Here is a 22,020-nt window from a genome sequence, read left to right as displayed (position 1 = left end):
AAAAAGTTGCAAAGTTATAAACAACTGAAAACAGGGTCTTACAATGGGAAATGTCAGGCAACCTTAACAGGCCCAACCCACCCCACATATAATACAAGGAAGGGAGACAAGGTGGCCAGAAATCAGAGTCCAGTTCACAAATATACAGCAGGAACTTTACACAGGATTTCACACTGCACCTCTGGACCAGGTCTCGGTAATAACAACTGCTCTTCTCTAGCAGATCAGGTATCCTCACTGGTCCCTCTCTCTAGCAGAGCACAGCCTCAAATGGTTTGAGGCTGGTTGGAGGGATTCCTCGCCTCTCTAATGAGTACAATATGTGCTCTCTCTTTTCGCTTCTGTCTGAAATTGCTCAGTCTGAAAATTTCTGTTTCAAGCAGAATCTAGAATAATTAAGGGAGAGATCAGAGAGATTTCCTCCCCTGCCCCGGTTTGCTTTCCCTGGACACGTAAAGTATTTTGACTGAGTGAAAACTGTACAGCCAGTTTCACAGTCAGTCAGTCTTCCCTGTTGAAGTGGGTCATCATACAGCAACAAGAAAGTAACGCTTTTTTCAAAGAGACAGGGGATTAACTGTCAGCCCTTTGCTAGAAGATGAAAAGAAAGAACCATGCGGAAAGTAATACGTGGTTTCCCTTCCAGCGCTGTGAGAAATGACTGTCATTAACTTGCTTGTATTTTCTACCCAATCCCAAGTTACAGACATCCCCTTCAGATGGGCAACTGCTAGCACGGTCAGACTAGTCATCAGTGGCCAGGATGCTGCACCTCACAGCATCAAGCTGTTATTAAAACAGACAAAGTCCTAGAAAGGGGATATATCAAGGCAGACAAGACCAAGAGATACTCTCATTTTACAGGCGGGGAAACTGAGGCACTGGATGATTAAGTGTCTTGTTGCAAGTGACAGAGCAAATCAGAAACAGATCCGGGATAGAATCCAGATTTCCAAATACTGAGTCACAGTGCATTAGCCAGGACGCTCATCCTATTTTTCTCCTCAAGCTGCGCTTTCAAGGACATGCCCATTGGCGACTTTACTGCAAATCCCAAGGGAATATGAAGGGAATTACTTTAATGACACACACACCAGGAGACTCCCAGCCCTAGGAGCCACTCGTAGCCCTGCACATGAAGTTAACATAGTATGAGGCACACCCACTGTCCGAGGCTTTGTACAAACAGGTCCTAGACATGGTTAGTGTTTGTCTGTGGCTGTTAAGGGAAAATGCAGCTTGTGCCAGTTTCTCCAGAGCTCTTCACACGACAGCGAAGCACCGTTTACAGAAGCGCTGTATTTCCAGCTTTAAAAACCATACTCTAGTCTGAATATGAAGCAAGACTGCAGCCAATACACCAAGCTACTCTGATCAGAATATAGGCTTCTTCCTAGCAGACACACTCCGTTCGACCTCCATTCAAGGCATCCCTACCACAACTTCCTGCTGGAGCCAGATCTCCCTGTGCCGTGACCTGGCCAGATCTCGCAAGCTTAGCGGGCGGTCAGTACGCAGAAATCCAAGGAAAATCCCATCCCAGGTGGCGGAGAAGACAGTGCTGACAGCCCTGCAGGCAGCCATGCGTCATCAGCAACCCAGTACTTAGCTGCAAGTGGGATGAGCCAAGGCCAGTGGTGGACCTAGCCAGCTGGTAGTCTGGGGGGGCCCCCATTTTGCCCTATTTATACAATTGCAGGTTTTCCCCTGTGGACGGCGTGAGCTTATATTTGAGGAATAAATCTGCTTTTGAAGCCAGTCACGTCACAGGACTTTGTCGGCTTGTCCCCGCCACAGCCCCCAAAAGAGGGCTCCTCCTTCCTCGGAGGCGGCAGCGGAAATCAAACCAAGCCTGACGAACCCTGCGAACAGCACTTGGAGAGGATCGTTTTCGTGTAGTTATTCTCCCCACCTTCCCCCAGGTTAGTGGCGTGCTGTGTCTGGGGAGGGAAGAAGAAAAGTCACTCAGATAGAAGGCGCAAGCTTTCCAAAATTTAGCCTAGTTGGTGATTCAAACCTGCAGGGCCATCTTGGATTCATGTCGTGGGGTGCTTGGTTTTAAGACAGCTGACTCATCCTAGCCCATGTCAGCTCAGCAGCCGCACGGTCTGGCGTGAACCGCCTCTCAAGGAACGTAAGTCAGACCCCAATGCTGCCAGTAACCGAACAGAAAGCACCAGCTGCTCAGAACCCGATCTGCCTTTTAAGCCCTGCCAGGGTGACTGAAGAGAACAGGAAGGCTATTTGTGTGACTAACACGGATTGTGAGAGCCAGATGGATCAAGTGCTCTGCTGAACTGGAGACAGCTCTGCAGCAGGTGTCTGCGTCTTGCACTCTCCAGTGGGTGAGAGCTCGCAGGAACACGGGGGAGAAAAGGCTGATTAAAGGAAATAGCGGAACTTGTTTTAATGAAGACCGGCTTTGAAACCAACGTGCATTTGTTAGTTCCTTCCTAAACCAAGCAGTTGACCCAGCACACACAAAGCCCTTCCAGCAAGGCTGTTTTCTCAGAAGCCCGCAATAATGAGCAACATGGAAGCACAACCCTCACTTGTATATCAGAAAACAGCAGCCTATAAGGGCGCCACAGGTACAAAAGGCCCTTCAATCCCTCCACAGCCCGGGCCATAGGAGATGGTAAGATGAGACTGCCTACAATGGCATGCAGCTGATCTGCATCTGCTAGTAGCAAATATCCCCAATGGCCGGTGATGGGACACTCGATGGGAAGGGCTCTGAGTTACTACAGAGAATTCTTTCCCAGGTGTCTGGCTGGTGGGTCTTGCTGAAATGCTCAGGGACTAACTGATTGCCATATTTGGAAGGAATTTTCCCCTGGGTCAGACTGGCAGAGACCCTGGGGGGTTTTCATCTCCCTCTGCAGCAGGAGGCATGGAGCACTTGCAAGATTAAATTAGAGGACAAGTCTATAAACTATGATTTGAGGACGTCAGTAACTCAGCCAGAGGTTATGGGTCTCTTACAGGAGTGGGTGGGCGAGGTTCTAGGGCTTGCAAGGTGCGCGAGCTCAGAGTAGATGATCACTCCCCTTCTGGCCTTAATGTCTAGGAGACAGCACGCTCCGTGCTGCACAAGACCCTGCTCCAAGGTCCTTGCACTCAAACCAGACACACGGGGTGAGTCAGAAGAGAACAACACAGAAGCTGCAAGGTCTTCAGCTCAGTTAACACTTTCCTGGAGGGATTAACATTTCAAGGCTTTGTGGGAGGAGCACCTCAGAGGAGGGCGAGTGGCACAGCAAGGATGTTGAGAGAAGGAGCGCAGAGAAGCAGAAGTTAGGCCAGAGGTGGGGGGGGGGGAGCGGAGGAAGCCAGGCCACGCCCCACCCTTCCGCATATCAATTAGGGGCACTGCGGACATAAAAACACAGCCACACACAGTCTGCAGCCCCCAGGACGCCACCTGCTTGTCCTAGCTCCCACAGGTGTAACAGCCAAGCCGACAGTCACTGCCAGGGGATGCGCACAGCCCCGCAGTGACTATGACACACAGTCTCAGATCTAACAAGGACGGACTTCACAGTATGCCCAAAGCACTAACCAACCCCCACAGCGGCCTTTTGGATACAGGCAAGTGCCATCCCATCCCTATTGCAGGATGGGGAAGCCCAGACTGGGGCTAAGCAACTTGCCCTAGACCTTAGTGGGAGGCTGATCGGATTAGAATACAGGAGAGTTCCTGACCCCCAGCCCTGTGTTCTGACCACTAGCTCCCATGCTAAGGAGATCTCATTCCTGGGCCTCCAGTTAACCCAGGTGATCGGTAATAAAGTGCAGCAGTCACGTGGTACAAGGAGCACACCAAACCAATGTTCTTCCCAAACATATACAGCAACCGCAGCTTTTACTGAAGTAGCGAGGTCACCGGGCAAGGACAGCACCTGGCTGCTGAGCAGAGAGCTCTTTGCACACAAGTCACATTCCAAAAGTGCAATGGGAAAGGAAAACGGGACAGCGAAAAACAAGAGCCTGCCCGGAAAGGAATAAAGCAAGGTCACTGCGGGCAGCGCGTAGTGTATGAAACACCGGGGCTAGATTCAGCCCCGCTCAACCCCACCCAGCGACACAGGAGGAAACAGTGTCACGGGGGCAGGTGGAGGGATTCCAGATGGAAGGCACTTGTCAGAGGGGAACAGCAGGGAATCGGCCAGTCGTGCCTCTTTCAAAGAGCCAGTGAGATCCTGCCTGGGAGAGGGGGGGAGACAAGGGTGGTGGGTGGACAATGGGGATTGTGGGTGGAGAAATAGCTCTGTGTAGCCAGGAACCTGTGTGGTCACCAGTGAGACATCATTTGGAGGCTCAGTCCAGTTCCCAGTGGGCAAACCCGCCCCCTCCCCGTCATAGAGTCTCTGCAGAGAGCAATGCTCTTTCCAGGACAAGGGAAGCGGCATTGCCGCATCTCCAGTGCCGCCTCCCTTTGCCCATCGTTCTAGCGAATGCAGAGCTGGTAAAAAGTTTCCAGCTGAGGTGCCAAGTATGACAGAGACCCACTCTTGTGATAACTGGGCCGACAAACATACCCTGGTTTTCAGTTCCCCTGGAAGAAGGGAGTGAACCTTCATAAAATGGTCCAATCACCTGCCATATCAAAAAACAGTGATGGGAAAGGGTAAGAAAGGTCCGGCTTAGAGGGGTGCCTAGGATTGTTTATAAAAGTTAGTGAATGTGAAAAACAAAGACTGAGTTAGTCTGAACCAAACAGCTTTCCTGATACAACTGAAAGACTGTATTGAGACTGTACCTGGCAAGCAAGGAAAGTGGGGGACTGGAAGTTAACAGATTACGGACAGTGGGTCTGGTAGATTGGTGAACAAATAGGAGGATGGACTATTCCACCCATCATCCCCCTTTCAGGGCTCTTAAAGAGAGATGGGACATGTGAACCAACTGGGGAATTCCTGGAGGAGGGGGATGGCTGTTAGGCCTCCATCCTGCTCCAGGGACTTTGTCCTTCACCTGGGGATTCTGAAGGTTACTGCATCATCAGGAAGTCCAGCCCTTGGCACGCCAGCAGGGACACCTGGTCATCACCACCGCTCCAGTGGAGACCCCCGCTGGGAACACAGGAGATCCTGTTTGTCTCCCAACGTCTCTTTGTGTGTTCCTTTCTATCCGACTATTTCTCCTCCTATCCTCTCTCGGCTTTCTAGCTTCGCTGATCCAGAGATCAACTTTGCCACAAGCACCAGCACAGTGAGAAAAAACAGCCCATCCAGCTCGGCCCAGTAGGAGAGAGACCAGACCAACCAGATGATGTCCCAAACCAAAAGATGACTAGAGCCCACAGCACTGCTATCGCGGCTGACCTGCCAACCCAGCGCATTCGTCTGTGGCTGACCTGACGCCACAATACCCAGATCACCACCAAAAGCCGCATTTCCTCCCCCTTTACTAGCCCGTCCCTTCTCCCCTCATGTCTGTTAAAAGCAAGAACAGAGACCACCCTTCATACCTTAGAACTGAGCAAAACAACTAACCAGCCCTTTCGCTCCCGGTCACGGGTTGTCCAATCCAATAAGGGTCCTCTGATATCCTCTCTGAAAAAGGGCCTGAGACAGGTTTTGGTGAAGTTTGTTTTGCACGCTCATTTCATTTCAATTTTAAACTGCATTTTAACGTGTTTTAGCATCTTCTCTTTTATGTATCTTAGTTCACACAATTTCTAAACTTTGGCATAAGCTTCTTAGTGTGTTTCCCATGAAACTAACAAACTCTGGTCTCTGTATACCAAACCCCGAACCTTGTTTAAAGCTGTTTAAGGCTGCACAGTTTCAGGGTCACGGTAATACCTCTGACTCTTTGACCCCTTTTATTCCATCTGAATTGATACACCACCACTCAAAGCATTCAGCATAATCATACCCTCTACGTCCCCCACTCCGAAGGATCGGCTTACTAAGTATGGGTTTCAGCACAGCTAGGCATTTCCTGGCGTGGTCAAGTTACTGCGAAAATATCCCCTTTCAGCTGCCTTTCCAGTCCCAAAAAACAAAGATTTCATCACAGCTCACGCTGGGCAATGCAGCAGTCAGACATCCACCCTCGCACAGGGAAGGGAATTTCAACACCTTTGTTTTTCAAAACCCAGCTGGGCCAAACGGGAAGTTCATGAGTTGTCATATTTCATTTCCTCCCACTCCCCATTTTAGATGTGGAGAAACAGGCACGGAGAGTTTAAACCGACTCGTCCAGCGGTCGCACCAGAAACAAAGTGGAAACAGATCCCAGATCTCCCCAGCTTGTGGAGATCCACAAAGCACTACGTCGGATCTGCATGTCACCCACAGATAGGGAGGCCAGCACTACACTGAATGAACCTGCACTGCTCAGCCAGACACAAAGGAGCAAGACAAATATAGGAACCACTCTTATCTAAAAATACAGGACACACATGGAGTTGTATTTGCTAAGCCATTCAGGAGGGTCTAATCATGCTGTGGCTTTGCTGATATGACCCTACTCCCCACAGCGCACCAGGGCTTTGGGCTAGCCACAGAGAGAGCTCACGAGTTAACATGACAGGCAGAGGGATACAAGAGAGGGGTTTTACTACATCCGGACTCGCCCCAAAGCGCCCTTCTCCCAACCCATTAGTAGCTAGGCAGTTCTTTTCAGGCCTCGCCGTAGAAGTGGGTCTTCGGAGGGATCTGAAAGGCGAGGGCACAGCAGTGTCAGGAGCCAGTTCGGGGAGGGTTCCCACACGCCAGGGGGTGCGAGGAAAGGCGTGCAGCGACGGCTGTGGACAAAGCAGATGAATGGGGTGAGGAGGGAAGATGAAGACTGGAATAAATGGCTGGGGGAGGGGGTTCAGGCAAAGTCTGAGAAGGGTCTTGATGCAGAGGGGGAGCCTTTGGAGGGATTCTGGGACGGTGACACAGGTTGCAGAGCAACAGGCAGGGAATATAATCCTGGTGGCTGTGTTTGGCGTGGGCTAGACGGGCAGCCTCTGTTTACCTAGAGGATCCCATGCAGACGCCACTGCAGTGCTGTAACCCGGGACTGGAGGAGCTACCGAGAGAGACAGGAAGATATTTCTGCAGCACAACTGAGAACTGGAAGGGGTATGACTACAGACTGAAATCAGCCCTGTCTGAGAGCCAAGACATTCTGTACAAGCCACGTTTTGGTCACAACTGACCTGTGCTGGATTCAAAGTGCCACCCTTGAGATCAGAGTCTCTGTAAACCATTTAAGAGCAAGCAGGATTAAATATTTACCTCCCTTCTCCCCCAGACTAGCTCTTCTCACACATCAACGCCCACTCAAAAGCAAGCCTGCTGCGGGAGTCAGTCAAAAGCACAATCATCAAAATCTTGGGAACAGGAACAGCTTGCCCTGGGAAGTCTTGAGGTATCACTCCCTCCTTGCCAGACAACAGCTTTTAAAGAGGAGAAAAGAAACCCATCCTGGAATGAAGCATGGCTTCTGGGACTTGAACCCAGAGCAGCACAGAGTTTCCATCATGTCCCAGCAGAGGTGGGGCACTGCATTCAGTCGAGTTTCTCTGAGAGGTCTCATTCCACTCCAGCCGCACGGAAAGGAGACAAGGAACTGATGTTGCAAGCCTGGGAAGTTTTGCCAAAGCAGCTTAAGACAAGGAACATCCAGTGGGTAGAGGAGGGGGGGAATGGGAAGCTGGGGCTCCTGGGATCTTTACCCTGCTCTGCCTTGTGGCACAACCTTGGAACAGTCACTTACAGAAGAATAAAGTGAGGTGTGGAGGGTAAGAAAGGAAAAGACACTTACTACTTCTGTATAGGGACGCCAGGAGCTTGCCACAGATGCATAAAGCATTTTGATATCCTGGCACCAAATGAACCTATGTTCTGGAGCAGCCTGTTCCTATCGCCAACTGAAACACGCAGTTTCTCTGCACATGGCCACCAGGACCTGCTTATAGCATCAATAATGGAGTAACATCATCGGTCTGCTTCCAGAGCAACTGTCATCACATGGTTTTTCCTTCTCTCCTAATCAGAACAGCGGCACCTTTTAGTAACAGAACAGAAACCCCACAGCGAGTGACCGAGTTATTCCACAGAGATTGCTTAACGCAATCAGAAGATAAATTGGAGGACAGGGGAGGATTGGTTTTAAAGATCAGTGCTTGGATTCCCAATGCTTTTATCAGATTAAGCAGCAACCAAGCCAAGTGGAAGAGCCACCGTTATGGAAAGAAGTTTGGGATGGATACATGCTGCAATGTAAGAGTAGATCCTGCATCTTGGAAAGAGGTGAAGGCAGAGACAACAGGTGGAACCAGCCTAATGGACAAGTTCCTGCCAGTCCAGTTCGTAGCCCCTATATTTCAAGAGTGAAAGAGAGAACAAGCCCGAGTACTTTTCATCCCGGCTGATAAAGCAACTCATTGCTGCATGCAGAGGTGGATTTGCTGGGCACTGATGCTTCCAGGGGTGAAAGATTAGTACAGGAACCCAGCACACTTTAAGCTACAGGTTAGCTAGAACAGCTTTTTTCTGGTCTGGGAGGAAGGAAAGGGGGGGGGGGGGCAGCACGTTCACAGAAAACAGAGTTGGACTATGGGCCAAACAGCCCCGATATAAACAGGATCAACTCCACTGAAATGGCACCTGTTTACCCCAGCAAACTGCCTTGTCCTTTAAAAGTGAAAGGCACGAACAGGCCCAGCTTTGAAAGGCATTTAGTCAGATGTACCAAGTCTTTCCACAACAGAGGGGGAGCCAGTTTACGTGATGACACAGGCCCTTATCCCACTGTATCATCGTACCACGGCCATCTGTGATCATCTTGCCCAGGGCCTCTCTAACTTCATTGCACCGCGACCCCCTTCTGACACTAAAAATTACCATATGTCCCCAAGAGGGTGGACCGAAGCCTGAGCCCGCCCAAGCCCCTCTGACCCGGGGGACGGTGGGGGGGGGGTGGGGAGAGCGGGACAAAGCTGAAGCCCAAGGGCTTCAGCCCCAGGCAGGAGTCCTGTAACCTGAGTCCCAACATGCAGGGCTGGAACCCTCAGGCTTCGGCCTCAGGTGGTGGAGCTCAGGCTTCGGCCCTGGCCCCAGCACATCTAAGGCAGCCCTAGTGACCCCATTAAAATAGGGCTGCAACCCACTTTGGGGTCCCAACCCACAGTTGGAGAACCACAGATCTAGTCTGACCTTCTGCCTCACACAAGCTAGAGACCCTCACCTGGTAATTCTCACATACAGCCGACTTCTGGTTGAGCTACAGAATCTCTTTTAGAAAGATATGCAGTCTTGATTTAAAGACTCCAGGTGACGGGGAATTCACCACAACCCTTGGTAAGGTGTTCCAGTGGTCAGTTACCCTCACTGTCAAAAAACTGCACTTTATTCTAGCCTGGATTCGTTTAGCTTCAGCTTTCAACCATTGGACCTAGTTGCACCTTGTTCTGCTAGATTAGAGAGCTGACTAATACGGTATTCCTCCAGCTACCAACCCATCCCTGAAGCAGCAAGGGGTCCTTCTCTACTTCCCTGTAATGGTCAGGGGGAGGGAGAGAAGAGTAGAGGGACAAAGGGAAAGGAAACTATTGTATGGAGCAACTTGGGGGCAGTGGGTGTGTGGGGAGAGAAGGGGTGGGCTGTGATGACAATTTTGCAAGGCTACTTAACCAAGGCTGTTAAACTGCACCAACATTTCAAGGCTGCTCGGCCATACAGCCAGCGTGCAGGAAGCCGTTCTTGCTTATTTGTTTAAAATCAGGGGCACCATTGAGCAGAATGAAGGGCTGAGTTGATACTGTAGAAATGTGACCTTGGAACCCCAGGGAGTTCAGGGGTTCCAAATACACGCAGGCCACTAACCTCTTCCTAGAAGCTCCCAAAGGTGCTCTAGTCCCAGTTCCTACTGCTGTGCTGACGGCAAGGCAAGCTCTGCACTCCACTGGGGCGGAGGCACCTCCAGGAGCAATCTCTGCCTCCCCGCCCATCCTCTTGACCTCTTCGGCCATGCTGGGATACACACTCACTGCACAGTGACTCTTTCCAGCAATAAACCGCAGCCCTCAGCATTTCTGCAGCAGGTTTGGAGCAAGACAGAGGCTGCAAATCCCCAGAGTGCAAACCCTGCCATGACTATGCTTGGGGGCTTTTCTTAGCACCAACCCCACTGGAACTGGAGAGGGGGGCGTCCCAGCCCGATTGCTCCGCATTACAGTAGAAGAGTTCTTCCGCTCAGCTCTCCTGAATTATAACAGGCGCTGCTGTTGGTACCTGGTTTCATGCTGCAGCACTCGGCATAACACAGGGAGAGTTTAACCGCTATTGCTCATGTCTTCTACAGCCCATTCGAGAATCAATCCAGAAACTCCAGCTGCCAGCCTCGGGACAGCCAGCAAGGTTATAACAACAGATTAATACAAGTCAAAAGGTCTTTGATTTGGCAAGCCTGGAGAGTCAGTCCAGGATACAGAACTTCTGGAGTGCCGTGTCCACTGTCTGTGTTCTGGATCAGAAGCCAGAATTCAACATGCACTTCACTCACAGAGACTCACACCTGCAGGGCTTGAAAAACGTACTGGACGCCTACCAGCCGGACGCCAACCTGAAAGATAACCCCCTCCCCTCTGAACAGCAGCCACGGGGAGGATGTTGTACTCTCCTAATGCTTGGGAAAGTAGGATGCTGGAGAAGCAGAGGTAGCAGGTGTGCAAACTCCAACACAAGACCCAACAGCTCACAGGGGGGAGGGGGAGGCATCTTTGCAATGACATGGACTAGAAACAGAAGTTAATGAAGTGAAAAACTTCAGTTCTGAACTAAATAAAACCAGCTTAGGCAGCCCGCAAGCCACATTTGCCAGGAGGAGTTTCCGCTTGCCACTGGGAAGTAGGTTTTTTGAGCCCTGCAAAACCACATCATCTGCAAACACGCCCAGAGGCCCCCATCTCTTTCAGGGTACAACTGAACTGGACTTTCATGTTTAAAGCCCTCTAGCGACTTGCGCTGGCCCACTTCTGCTCCTCTCCCTAACCTAGGGCCTTCACACACTAATCCCTGGTGGTTTGACACCCTTCGCCTGGGCGGCTCTCATTATCTGGAGCAACCTCTCCACTTCACTGACACATTTCAGGGGCAGAAGACGACATTTTCCTCCTTTTGTTTCATCCCATATTGTGCAAAGGAAGACGTTTCATTCAGTAATTGAACTACTGTAACTCCCTGAAGCGTCTGCAGATAGTTTGCATGAAAAAGATGCTATACAAGAACAGCCTTGCACAGACACAGAACAGCTCTGCTCCTGTGAGATCTACCCCTTGTGGCACACAGCCCCGGGATTTGTCGGAAGCCCGCTGAGCCCATAGTCTCAAACACTATGTATGCACCAGAATGAATGCTGATGGCTTCTATTAGAACTCTGTTAGTTTGACCTTTCAGTGCATCGTTCCGTCCAAATAGCATAAGGACAGATGGCGCAACCAGAGCTGCTGGATAGTGGGTGGCAGGGTGGGACAGATGGTCAGATGTGCATGGGAGAGGGAGGGGCCAGTTTTAGGATAGTGCACATTTCGTGATTTCTTGCCATGCTGCAGGTAAGCTGAAGCAGGAACCCAGCAAGCTAGCTCAATGCAGTCACCAGAGCAGTGAGACACTGTTGTTTCCTATACACTAAGGGGATGTATAGATTTGTTAGTCTCCAAGGTGCCACAAGTCCTCCTTTTCTTTTTGCGGCTACAGACTAACACGGCTGCTACTCTGAAACTACAGGGATGGCAGCATTATGGATATGCCATTTGACAAACCCTTAAATTCAGTTCTCACGCCGGTACCAGACTTCAAGTCCTGAGAGTTGTCAGTTACCCACAGAAAAATACACACAGCACTGGAGGTGCTAGGTCACGCTGTGCTGCCCGGGCCCCCATGTGCCTCATCCCTGACCTGGAGGCATCACCTCTACTGGCGAGACCAGTTTGTCTCCCATGGCCCATTCATCCTTGGCAGCTTTAGCAGAGGCCAGAGGGGCCCACCAGTCTCGGAGGCAGTCATGACGGAGACTTGTTCTTTTGGAAGTGGACTGAGGCAGTTCATTTTACCTCGCCCACCACACCACCACCTGGATAATGGAAAGCAGCTGGGACCATTCGGCAAGCTTGGAATCAGCCTCAGAGTTTAGGAGGGGTCCTAAAAGGAAAGGAAGCAGCTTCGTCTCCAGAGACATGCGGTACCCACTCTCCAGGGCAGAGCTATGGTTCCCTGCTTCAAAGATATGTCGAGAGGGTACAGCACAGGGAAACAGATAGGAAGTGGAAACTGAGGCCTGAGACCATCACAAACACTTGGAAGACAAAGCAGGTGAGGTAATATCTTTTACTGGATCAAGATCTGTTGGTGAGAGAGACAAGCTGTCAAGCTACGCAGGGCTCTTCTCCAGGTCAGCTCAGGGATCTGAAGACGAGCTCTGTGTAAGCTCGAAAGCTTGTTTCTCTCGCCAACAGATGTTGATCCAGTAAAAGATATTATGTCTCTCTAATATCCTGGGACCCACACGGCTACAACCACCACCAGTTATGTTTAATTAACGTTTCTAAAAAATGACAGATTATAGCAGGGGTGGACAAACCGCGGCTCATGAGCTGCGAGCAGATCTTTTACAGTTGAAGTGTGGCTCCCAGAGCCCCCCGCCTTCCCCATTCGCCGCCTACCAGACTGGGGTGGGGTGAAGGGAAGAGGGGGATCTCCGGGCTTCTGCCCTGCGGCAGGGGGTGGGGCTAGGGGAGTCTCCCAGAGACGACTGTTATCTGCTGAGAGTGGGGGGCACAATCTAAAGGTTCAGCCCTCCCAACAGCTTGAGTCACACTCCCATCCTGGCACACACACCCCCCCCCCCAACCGCAGCAACCGCTCCTTTCAGGTCCTGAGTGTTAGCTCTGCAGGGAGATGCAGCGGCAAACAGCTGGGAGCTGCAGGGAGGGGCCTCTGCTTTAGCTCCTTGGGGGGAGGGAGAAGCAAAAGCACCAGCTTCCCCTGCCGCTGTCTCTACCCAAGGCACAGCCCCCAGCTTGCCGGCTTCAGCAGCTGCCCTGCGGGGAGGGGGTCCAGCAGCACCATGTGACCGAGCGGGGCCAGCCAACCCTGGCAAAAATTGGGGGCAGGGGGCACGGGACCCCACATGTCCCCCTCACACATTGCTTCTGGCTTCTGAGCAGTAGGGAGGGTGGTCTCAGGGCTTCAGCCCGGGCTCAGGACTTCAACAGAAGCAGAGCTGAAACCCCAAACCCGGTCAGGTGGCTCCCACAGTGCTGAAGCTCTAAGACCCCTCTCCTCACAGGGCTGAAGCCCTTAGCCCCGGCAGCATCTCCTGTTGGGCTCTCAAACTTCTGAAGATTGTCATATGCAGCTCGGAGGATCAGTAAGTTTAGTCACCCCTGGATTATAGTTTTCTAACACCAGGTATTGCATCCAGTGCAAGATAACTATTTGGACCTAATTATGATGGATAAAATTGAATTCATCAATGGCCTGGAAGTTGGTGGTTGCCTAGGGACCAGCAATCATGACCTGACTGCATTCAATATGGGCAACAGAGGTCCATCCTAACCAGTCACCTACATACTTGGTGCTTCAAATGGGCTAATTTGCCATAGCTGAGGAAAATCATACGCAAATTGATTGGAAGGAAGAGCTAGACAGAAGAGTGTGAATGAAAACTGAAAGTCCTTCAAGAAGGGCTTGTTAGAGTGCCAAAAAGCCACAACCAATAAAAAGGACAACTCTGGCTAAAAGCCCATCATGGTTCAGTGGCAAAGTGAAAGCACCAATTAGAAATAAAAAAGCAATGTATAACAAAAGGAAATAAGGGAAATAGATACTAATCAATATAAGTTATTAATTGTAGAAAATTGATAAGGGAAGCTATAGGCATCAGTGAAAAATCCATGGCTGACAGGGCTAAGGATAACAGAGGTTTTTTTAATGTATATTAGGAACAAAAGTAATCCTAGGCCCATTCACCAAAATAGTAAAATTGTTGTTAATAATGTAGAAGAGGCATACGTATTCGATACATTTTTCTGTTCTGTATTTGGAAAGAAGCAGTCCGATGTACTCGTATCTAGGGCCCTACCAAATTCACGGTCCATTTTGGTCAATTTCACAGTCATAGGATATTTAAAATAAATTTCACAGTTTCAGATATTCAAATCTGAAATTTCACAGTCTTGTAATTGTGGGGATCCCAACTCAAAACAGGTCATGGGGGGGCGGGGGGTTCGCAAGGCTAGTGTGTGTGGGGGGGGCGGGGGGAGGGTGGTCACAGTATTGCCACCCTTACTTCTGTGCCTTCAGAGCTGGGCAGCTGGAGGGCAGCTGCTGGCCGGGCACTCCGCTCTGAAGGAAGCAGCTTTTGAAGTGATAATCAAGGTGAGCCATTTCCACCAGTTGACAAGAAGGTGTGAGGAACAGTGGGGGGGGGGGGAGAATAAACATGGAGGAATAGTTTTACTTTGTGTAATGACACATCCACTCCCAGCCTTTATTCAAGCCTAAGTTAATTGTATCCAGTTTGGAAATCTGAAAAGGACTTAAGGGTCATCCCGGACAAACAACTCATCATGAGCTCTGGCTGTGATGCTGTGACAAAAAGGGCTAACCTGATCCTTGGATGTATAAACAGGGGAGCAGTGGGTAGAGAGGTGATTTTACCTCTGTACATAGCATTGGCTAGACAGATTTAATAATTTTATTAAGATAATGTTGAAGTAAAAAGAAAACAGTACAGAGTTTAAGCACAGAAGTTTCTGGTTATCAGGGAATAAAGCACAGGTTATCAATGGGTGCGAAATTCGGTTTAGGAACGGGTGGCGTAAGGAAAACATAATCTGCAAACTCCCCGATTGGGGGTAAAAGTTTAACCAGTCAAAGTACAGACATTGAGATATGTTGTCCATATAATGGCTATGTTCAGGTGTGGAGTATAATGAGTGGATACGATGATGGGGATGGATCTACCCTCATTTGGTGGGATTTAATGTTCAGTGAGTTTATGGTTCCAGTTCATACGGTCCAATGGAAAAAGCCTCTCTACTAGAACACTGCAAACAGTTCTGGTGTCCACATTTTTAAATGGATGTTGAAAGCTGCAGTAAAGAGCCACAGAAGTGATGCAAGGGCTGCAGCCATTGCCTTACAGGGAGAGACTTAAAGAGCTCAACCTGTCTAGTTTACCTAAAAGATTGAGAGGCAACTTTATTAGAGTGTATAAGCAAACACTGGGTACCAAAGGGCTCTGTGATCCAGTGGTGAAAGGTGGAACAAGAGCCCCTGGCTGAAAGCTGAAGCCAGCCGAATTCAAATTGGAAATAAGGCACAGCTTTCTTTTAACAGTCAGGGCGTTTAGCTATGGGAGCACAGCACTTAGGAACTGTCACGGTTTCTGCTCCACGCATGATTCCTTATTACACTCTTGTCTTTGTCTCCATGGCTTCCTGTCATATAGGCCACCCCCACTCCCTAGACCTTCTCCTTGACCCTACCTGCTATTCCTCCTCAAGATGCTTCTTTGAGACCTTTAACACACAGACTGTGTCTTTTCTCAAAAAAGAGTTGCTTAGAAAAAGCACATTTTATTAACCTATGCAACCAGGCTTTGATCTTACTGCTGTAACCCTTGCCTTCTCTCCCCACCCACCCCCAGTTTATCATCTCCCATCCTGTCATAACACTGGTTGTAAGCTCTTCAGGGTGAGCAGCCACTGCAAAGCTCCAGTTGCATTTACATCACCATATAATGATACGGTAGTTCAGTTCTCAATGAATTCCTGAAGGCTCCATGTCTGTCTTGAGGCATACGGCCCTTGGGGAGACAGTGCTGCGCAGTCAGCGATGTGGCCTCAAAGCACTGAGCTGATTTTTACCTGAAACTAGCAGACATTCTCCCAAACAAAATTGTCTGCAACTGATTCAACCAGACTTTGAAAGTTTACTTCCAAGTTAGGCAATTATAAGTTACTGTATAACACAGCTTGTTGAACTAACTCCTCAGACTTGTAGGGTTTTGCGCCATTTCATACCAACCCACAGGCTTGCAGTCTCCCGCGATGGTTTGCTAAGCAACCTCTGTCTCCTCCAAAGAGACTCCCCAAGGTCCATATGGGCCCCATGAAGTATTCACTCTGTGACAGTGTACAGCTTGTTCTGTGCTGCACCAACTTGCCTAAAGAATGCAAGCACCTGAGGCCAGGAGTCACTTGACGTAGTTATCCACTGTACAGGACTTGCTGCACTCTGATGCTTGTGATGAAAATCTACAAATGGCTCCGCTGTTATCCAGCACGGCAGACCTCCCAGTTACAATGCGCTGCTCTGAACTAGCTAGCATTTATGCAACAACCCCCCTCATTAAACAGAATCAGAACTGCTCAGCTATGGGTCTTAGCCCCTACTCTGCTGACAATGAATGGAGAGTCTCCTATGCTTTTGGTACTGGAGCACCTGAATTTTCCTCCCACTATCCATAAAGCTCCCAGTTGTCACATGTCTAGCCCCAGACAATCTCAGGTGTGTGATGGCACAGATCATAGAATCTCAGGGTTGGAAGGGACCTCAGGAGGTCATCTAGTCCAATCCCCTGCTCAAAGCAGGACCAATCCCAATTTTTGCCCCAGATCCCAAATGGCCCCCTCAAGGATTGAACTCACAACCCTGGGTTTATCAGGCCAATGCTCAAACCACTGAGCTATCCCTCCCCACCCCCCGCCCCAATAGCTTAATAGCTCTTCCCTTGTGCAATTTAGTGCTTAAAGAGTTGCTTTTGCCATCAATCAATAAAAGCAGCCAGTGTTTGGTTATTCCATGTTGTCCTGAGATGCAAGGTTTGGTTTAACCTACGTTTAGGGTGTTTCTACATCAACATTATAAAGCTGTATGTATATTCAGCCAGTGCCACAACTTAAGCTGGGTTAGAGACACAGCTCCATATGACACCTTCAAAGAAACAAACCTAAGCAAAGAAAAGGGTTAAGATGAGCAGAGCAGAGTTACTGGGCAGGAGCCCACTACTTGGGCTGCACACCAAAGTAATCTTACTGCTGTGATGCAAGTTATCACATGAGACACCATCACTGCCAGCTCCTGAGCAAGTCACAAGAAATGGCAGGCAAAATAGCTAGAGGAAAAGCCTACAAAATGTAAACACTGGAAAAGGTTCACAAGAGAACAGCAGTATGGTACATTTGTTACTGTTGCTAAATAGCACCCAGGGACCTCAAAATCAGGGGCCAGGTGTGCTAGGCACTGTCCAGCCACACAACGAAAAGATCGCTCCATGCCGCAAAAGAGCTTCCAGCCTTAGGCTCCATTCCACATCAGGGACTACTCCTGTGGCACAATAGCTTAGTGCACTTACCCAGCTTCAGATGCTGAGCCAAGTCAAGGATCTGAGCCAAGTAAGCCAGCCACTCTGTTTATTTAACACTGTTGGGTTTCCCTAATTAAATATTTAGCATGGTGGGGACACAAGGCCTCTCCCTTTGCACTATCACTTTCTTTAAATACTCTGACAAAGGGGCATTGGTTTCCTTATGGAGAGTTTGTGCATTCCAACCTTGTCCAGAGATCCTCAATGCCAGAGCAAGCTGCAAGAGCACTGCAACTGAAAGTTAAATTAGTTAAAGTTAAAAAGTTAACTCTCTCACACACACTAAAGTGGGACTGCCTCCAAATGGTTGTGATCTAGCAATCAGTCTCCAAGCCTGCAGATAAACTGTTGCCTTGTGACTTAAATAGGACTTCTCTTTCGAACCATCCGCTCTTCCAATCTCTTCACCTCGGCACCCATGTAAGAGCAGCGATCAAGCGAATTTCTGGAGCATTGCTGATCTTCATCAGGGAGCATTTGCTGACTACTCAGAGAGTTCTTTCATCATTACCAACCCACCCCCCTCTTCACCAAAAACTGCCCGTATTAGGCAAGCCAGAGCCCCAAGAGCCTTGTTGTGCTGTGGAGCAAAAACAAACCAGATTTGTTTGGGTTTTTGGGGAAAGCAATGTTCTGACCCCTTTAACACCGTTAATCCTGGTCTCCACAAGATCACCACTCGGTCTCCTGGCATGCCCAGGAGAGGGACGCTACCCAATGGATGGAGAGTGGAGCTTATGCCCAGCCCCTCTGCAGAGACTCACGCAGGCCAGCCAAGCCTAAGTGATCAGAAGGGCTAGACGCCCTGATGTTTAGGATTTGGTGCAGGCAAGCTGTGAAACACGCCCAACTCTCGGAAAGACGAGTTTGCATTCAACCCGATGCTTAAAAAAAAAACAAAACACAAAAAACACTCAGCTGCCAGCCAAGCACCTCAAAGCTTTTTTGAAACCCCCTTGGCCCAGAAGGGATGGGGAGACCCCGCTGCAGCAATTTCAGCAGGAGCTGATCCAAGTCTTCCCGGTGCGGGAGGGAGCCCTGTAAAAGGCTGAACCGCACCCAGCTTCCTGTGGCGCGGGCTGCGCCATGGCCAACCAGCTCCAGCAACTGGGCTCACAACATCTGGGGCGCCGCCAGGCAGCTCCGTGCCACGCAGACCCGGGGGGCCGAGGAAGTTCATGGGGGACGTTTCTTGCACGCGATTGCTTGAACTTTTCGCCCACCCCGCCCGGAGTTGGGGGGGAAAAGACCCATTTCCGTAGGGGTGACTCAACTCCCATGGGCTTTGCCCGGCTCAAAGGGCTGGGGGGGGGGGGGGTGTCTTAACTTTACAACCCAGCGCTAGCAGATTGCAATGCGGAAAGTGGGGCGTGCGTTGCAGCCTGGACGGATTTGCATTGGGGGGGGGGCCGATGCCGTTGCAACACGGGGGTAAATGCAATCCTCGCCCCGACACCCAGCCCCAGGGGAAGGGGACCGATCCTGCCGGATACTCACTGGCTCCTCATGGAGCGGCTCTCCCTGAAGACCGGCTGCAGGGCCACGGTGGCTTGGCCCAGGAACTTGTCCAGGCCGATGAGCGCCCGGTGCATGACGGTGAGCACCAGCTCGCAGCCCCCCTGGCCGCGGGGGGAGCCCCCGCCCCAGTCCGCCGGCTCCCCCAGCTCCAGCGCCCCCGGGGGCAGCTCGAAGGAGCATTCCTCCTTCCACTCCGGGCTGCCCGTGCTCTTCTCCACCACCGAGGTGCTGTACTTCTCCCGGCCCAGCTGGATGATGGTGTAGGCGTCGCTGGTGCCCGGCTTCCCCCCGCCGCCCCCTCCCTTGGTCCGCAAGCCCCGGGCCTGCAGCACGGTCACCTGGACGTGGGTGGGCAGCCAGCGCTGCGCCGGCGGCTCCGGCTCCGCCACCCGCAGCAGGGACATGGCTCCGGGCGGGGCGGGGAGACGCGTCCCCCGCTCCCCGGGGCGCCCCTGCGGAAGGACGGGTCTCTGCGGCGCCGGCTCGGGGCCCGCTGCAAGGCACAGCCCGGCTCCCCGGGCGAGGCGGCCGGAGCCCCGGGGGACCCGGGAGGCTCCTGGCGGGGACGCTGCAGTGCCCAGAAGGGAGAAGCTCCCCGCTGCGAGGACGATGCGGTGCGACCTCCTCGCCGGGGAAAGAGGGAGGCTCCCTGCGGCTGCAGACGCCCTGCCCGCGGCGGCGAAGTAACTTTCCTCCCCGGGAAAAAGGGGGGGGGGGGAACGGAGGCAGCAGCAAAGCAAATCCCCGGGCCGCCCTGCGCCTCCGACTCGCTCAGCGGCTCGCACAGCTGCCGCAACCGGGCCTTGGACCGGACCCGCCCCCGCCAGGTCCAGATCCCCTCCCCCTGCTCAGGCTCCTCCTGCCGGGGCGGTGCATGCATTGGCCAGGGGCAAAGCAAACCCTCCAGCCGCTGCGCTCCTGGCCGCTCCTTCCCCAGGCCCGGGCGTGCTCTTTGCTCCGGCTCCCGAGAAGTGCAATGGAAGAGCAACGGCGTGGCCCAGCCTGGGGGGAGGGCTGGACGCCAGCCTTGCCCAGCCCAAGCGTTCCCAAATCCTGAGTCAGGCTGCACGGCAATCAGGCAGGGCCAGTCGCTCCGGCTGTGTGGACACAGCACAAGTCACAGGGTGGCGAGAACAGGGAGCTGGAACTCTCTCTGGCTGGGTCTGGCGACGCTGCCAGGTGGGAGCCCAAGCCCCAATGCCGTCCACACACAAATCAGCCTGGTTGGGGTCAGCAAGCGCTCAGGACTCAGATCCTAAGACCCCGCTAGGAGACTGGGTCAGAGTCCAAGTCCGACTGTCCCTCGGGTCAAAGCCCAGTCATTTTGCAGTGTGAACTGGGGTTGCCAACTGTCTAATAATAGCACAAACCCAAAGACCCTTCCCCTGCCCCTTCCCTGAGGCCCCACCCCCACTCCATCCCCCTCTCTCTGTGGCTCCCTTGCTCTCATTTTCCCCAGGCTGGGGCAGGGGGTTAGGGTGCAGAAGGGGATGTGGGGTACAAGCTCTGGAGGGAGTTTGGGTGCAGGAGGGGGAGCAGGATGCAGGCTCTGGGCTGGGGTAGGGAGTTTGAGTGTGGGCTCTGGGAGGGAGTTTGGGTGTGCGCGATGGGATGGGGTTGGGGTACAGGAGGGGGTGAGGGGGCCGCGCTTACCTCGGACGGCTCATGAAAGTGACCAGCACATCCCTCTGACAGCGGCTCCTAGGCGGAGGGGCCAAAGGGTCTCCGCACGCCACTGCCTGCGGGCACTGCCCCCGGAGTTTCCATTGGCCGCAGTTCCCGGCCAATGGGAGCTTTGGAGTCAGTGCTTGGGGTGAGGGCAGGGCACAGAGACCCCCTGCCCCTCCCCAGGACCCAGAGGGACATGCCGACCGCTTTTGCGAGCGGCACAGAGCCAGGGCAGGTAAGGGAGCCTGCCTTAGCCCTGCTGCACCAGTGGACTGTTAGTGCTTAAAATCTCCCAGTTTGGCTGCAGTAGCCTCCAGGAGATAGAGTGTGATTCCAGGAGACTCATGATGAAACCGGGAGGGTTGGCAACCCTAGTGTGAATGCAGGTCAACCCAAGACCAGATCAGAAGATCTGTGTGGCACAGTGTGGACACGCTAGCACGGCTGTGAGACTCAGGTCCAGCAATTGTAAACCCAGATTTGCAATACACTCAAGCACGGGGGTTTGGAAACACTGACTCAACAAACGCAGGACCCACAGAACCGGGTTTAGAGTGCAGTGTAGACATACCCTATATGTGAAAGAAAGCATAGAGTCAAGTGAAGTAATCTTAAATGAACCAAACTGTACCATAGAATCACTAAGGATAGTAATTCAATGCTTGAATAATAAGAATATAGCAATACTGCAGACCATTACAAAACTCATTACTAATGAGGGATTTCAACTTTCCCCATATTGACTGGGTACATGTCACCTCAGCATAGGATGCAGAGATCAAATTTCTTCACACCTTAAATCAAAGAATCAGAGAACTGGAAGGGACCTCTAGAGGTCATCTAGTCCAGTCCCCTGCACTCAAGGCAGGACTAAGGATTATCTCTAGACCAGCCCTGACAGGTGTTTGTTCACCCTGCTCTTAAAAATCCCTAATGATGGTGATTCCACGAGCTCCCTAGGCAATTTAGTCCAGTGCTTCACCCCCCTGATGGTTAGGAAGTTTTTCCTAATGTCCAACCTAAACTGCCCTTGTTGCAATTTAAGCCCATTGCTTCTTGTCCTGTCCTCAGAGGTTAACAAGAACCATTTTTTCCCTCCTCCTTGTAACAACCTTTTATGTACTTGAAAACTGTTATTGTGTCCCCTCTCTGTCTTCTCTTCTCCAGATTAAACAAACCCAATTTTTTCAATCGTCCCTCATAGGTCATGTTTTCTAGACCTTTAATCATTTTTGTTGCTCTTCTCTGGACTTTCTCCAATTTGTCCACATCTTTCCTGAAATGTGGTGCCCAGAACTGAACACAATACTCCTGTTGAGGCCTTAATCAGCGCTGAGTAGAGCGGAAGAATTCCTTCTCGTGTCTTGCTTACAACACTCCTGCTAATACATCCCAGAATGATGTTTGCTTTTTTTGCAATGGCGTTACACTGTTGACTCGTATTTAGCTTATGAT

The 22,020-nt window shown here is 51.3% G+C and overlaps 1 protein-coding gene across 5 annotated transcripts in view; it reads right to left on the bottom strand.

Moving 5' to 3' along the window:
- The window catches only part of RAB11FIP5 (RAB11 family interacting protein 5), a 108,609-nt gene extending 88,720 nt beyond the window's left edge, over window positions 1-19,889 (bottom strand). Inside the window, exon 1 of one of the 5 annotated variants that reach the window (XM_073342998.1) lies at window positions 18,877-19,889. In XM_073342998.1, coding sequence (XP_073199099.1) covers window positions 18,877-19,301 — 425 coding nt within the window. In that variant the 5' untranslated portion in view covers window positions 19,302-19,889. Of the gene's footprint in view, window positions 1-1,437; window positions 1,751-18,876 lie in introns of those variants that run through there. The other 4 variants (XM_073343002.1, XM_073343005.1, XM_073343004.1 and 1 more) reach the window with 4 other exon arrangements.
- Window positions 19,890-22,020: the final 2,131 nt, after the last annotated feature.

This window comes from Lepidochelys kempii, chromosome 4, assembly GCF_965140265.1.
Source record: "Lepidochelys kempii isolate rLepKem1 chromosome 4, rLepKem1.hap2, whole genome shotgun sequence".
Lineage (NCBI taxonomy): Eukaryota > Metazoa > Chordata > Testudines > Cheloniidae > Lepidochelys > Lepidochelys kempii.
This window is presented reverse-complemented; position numbering and strand designations above follow the sequence as displayed.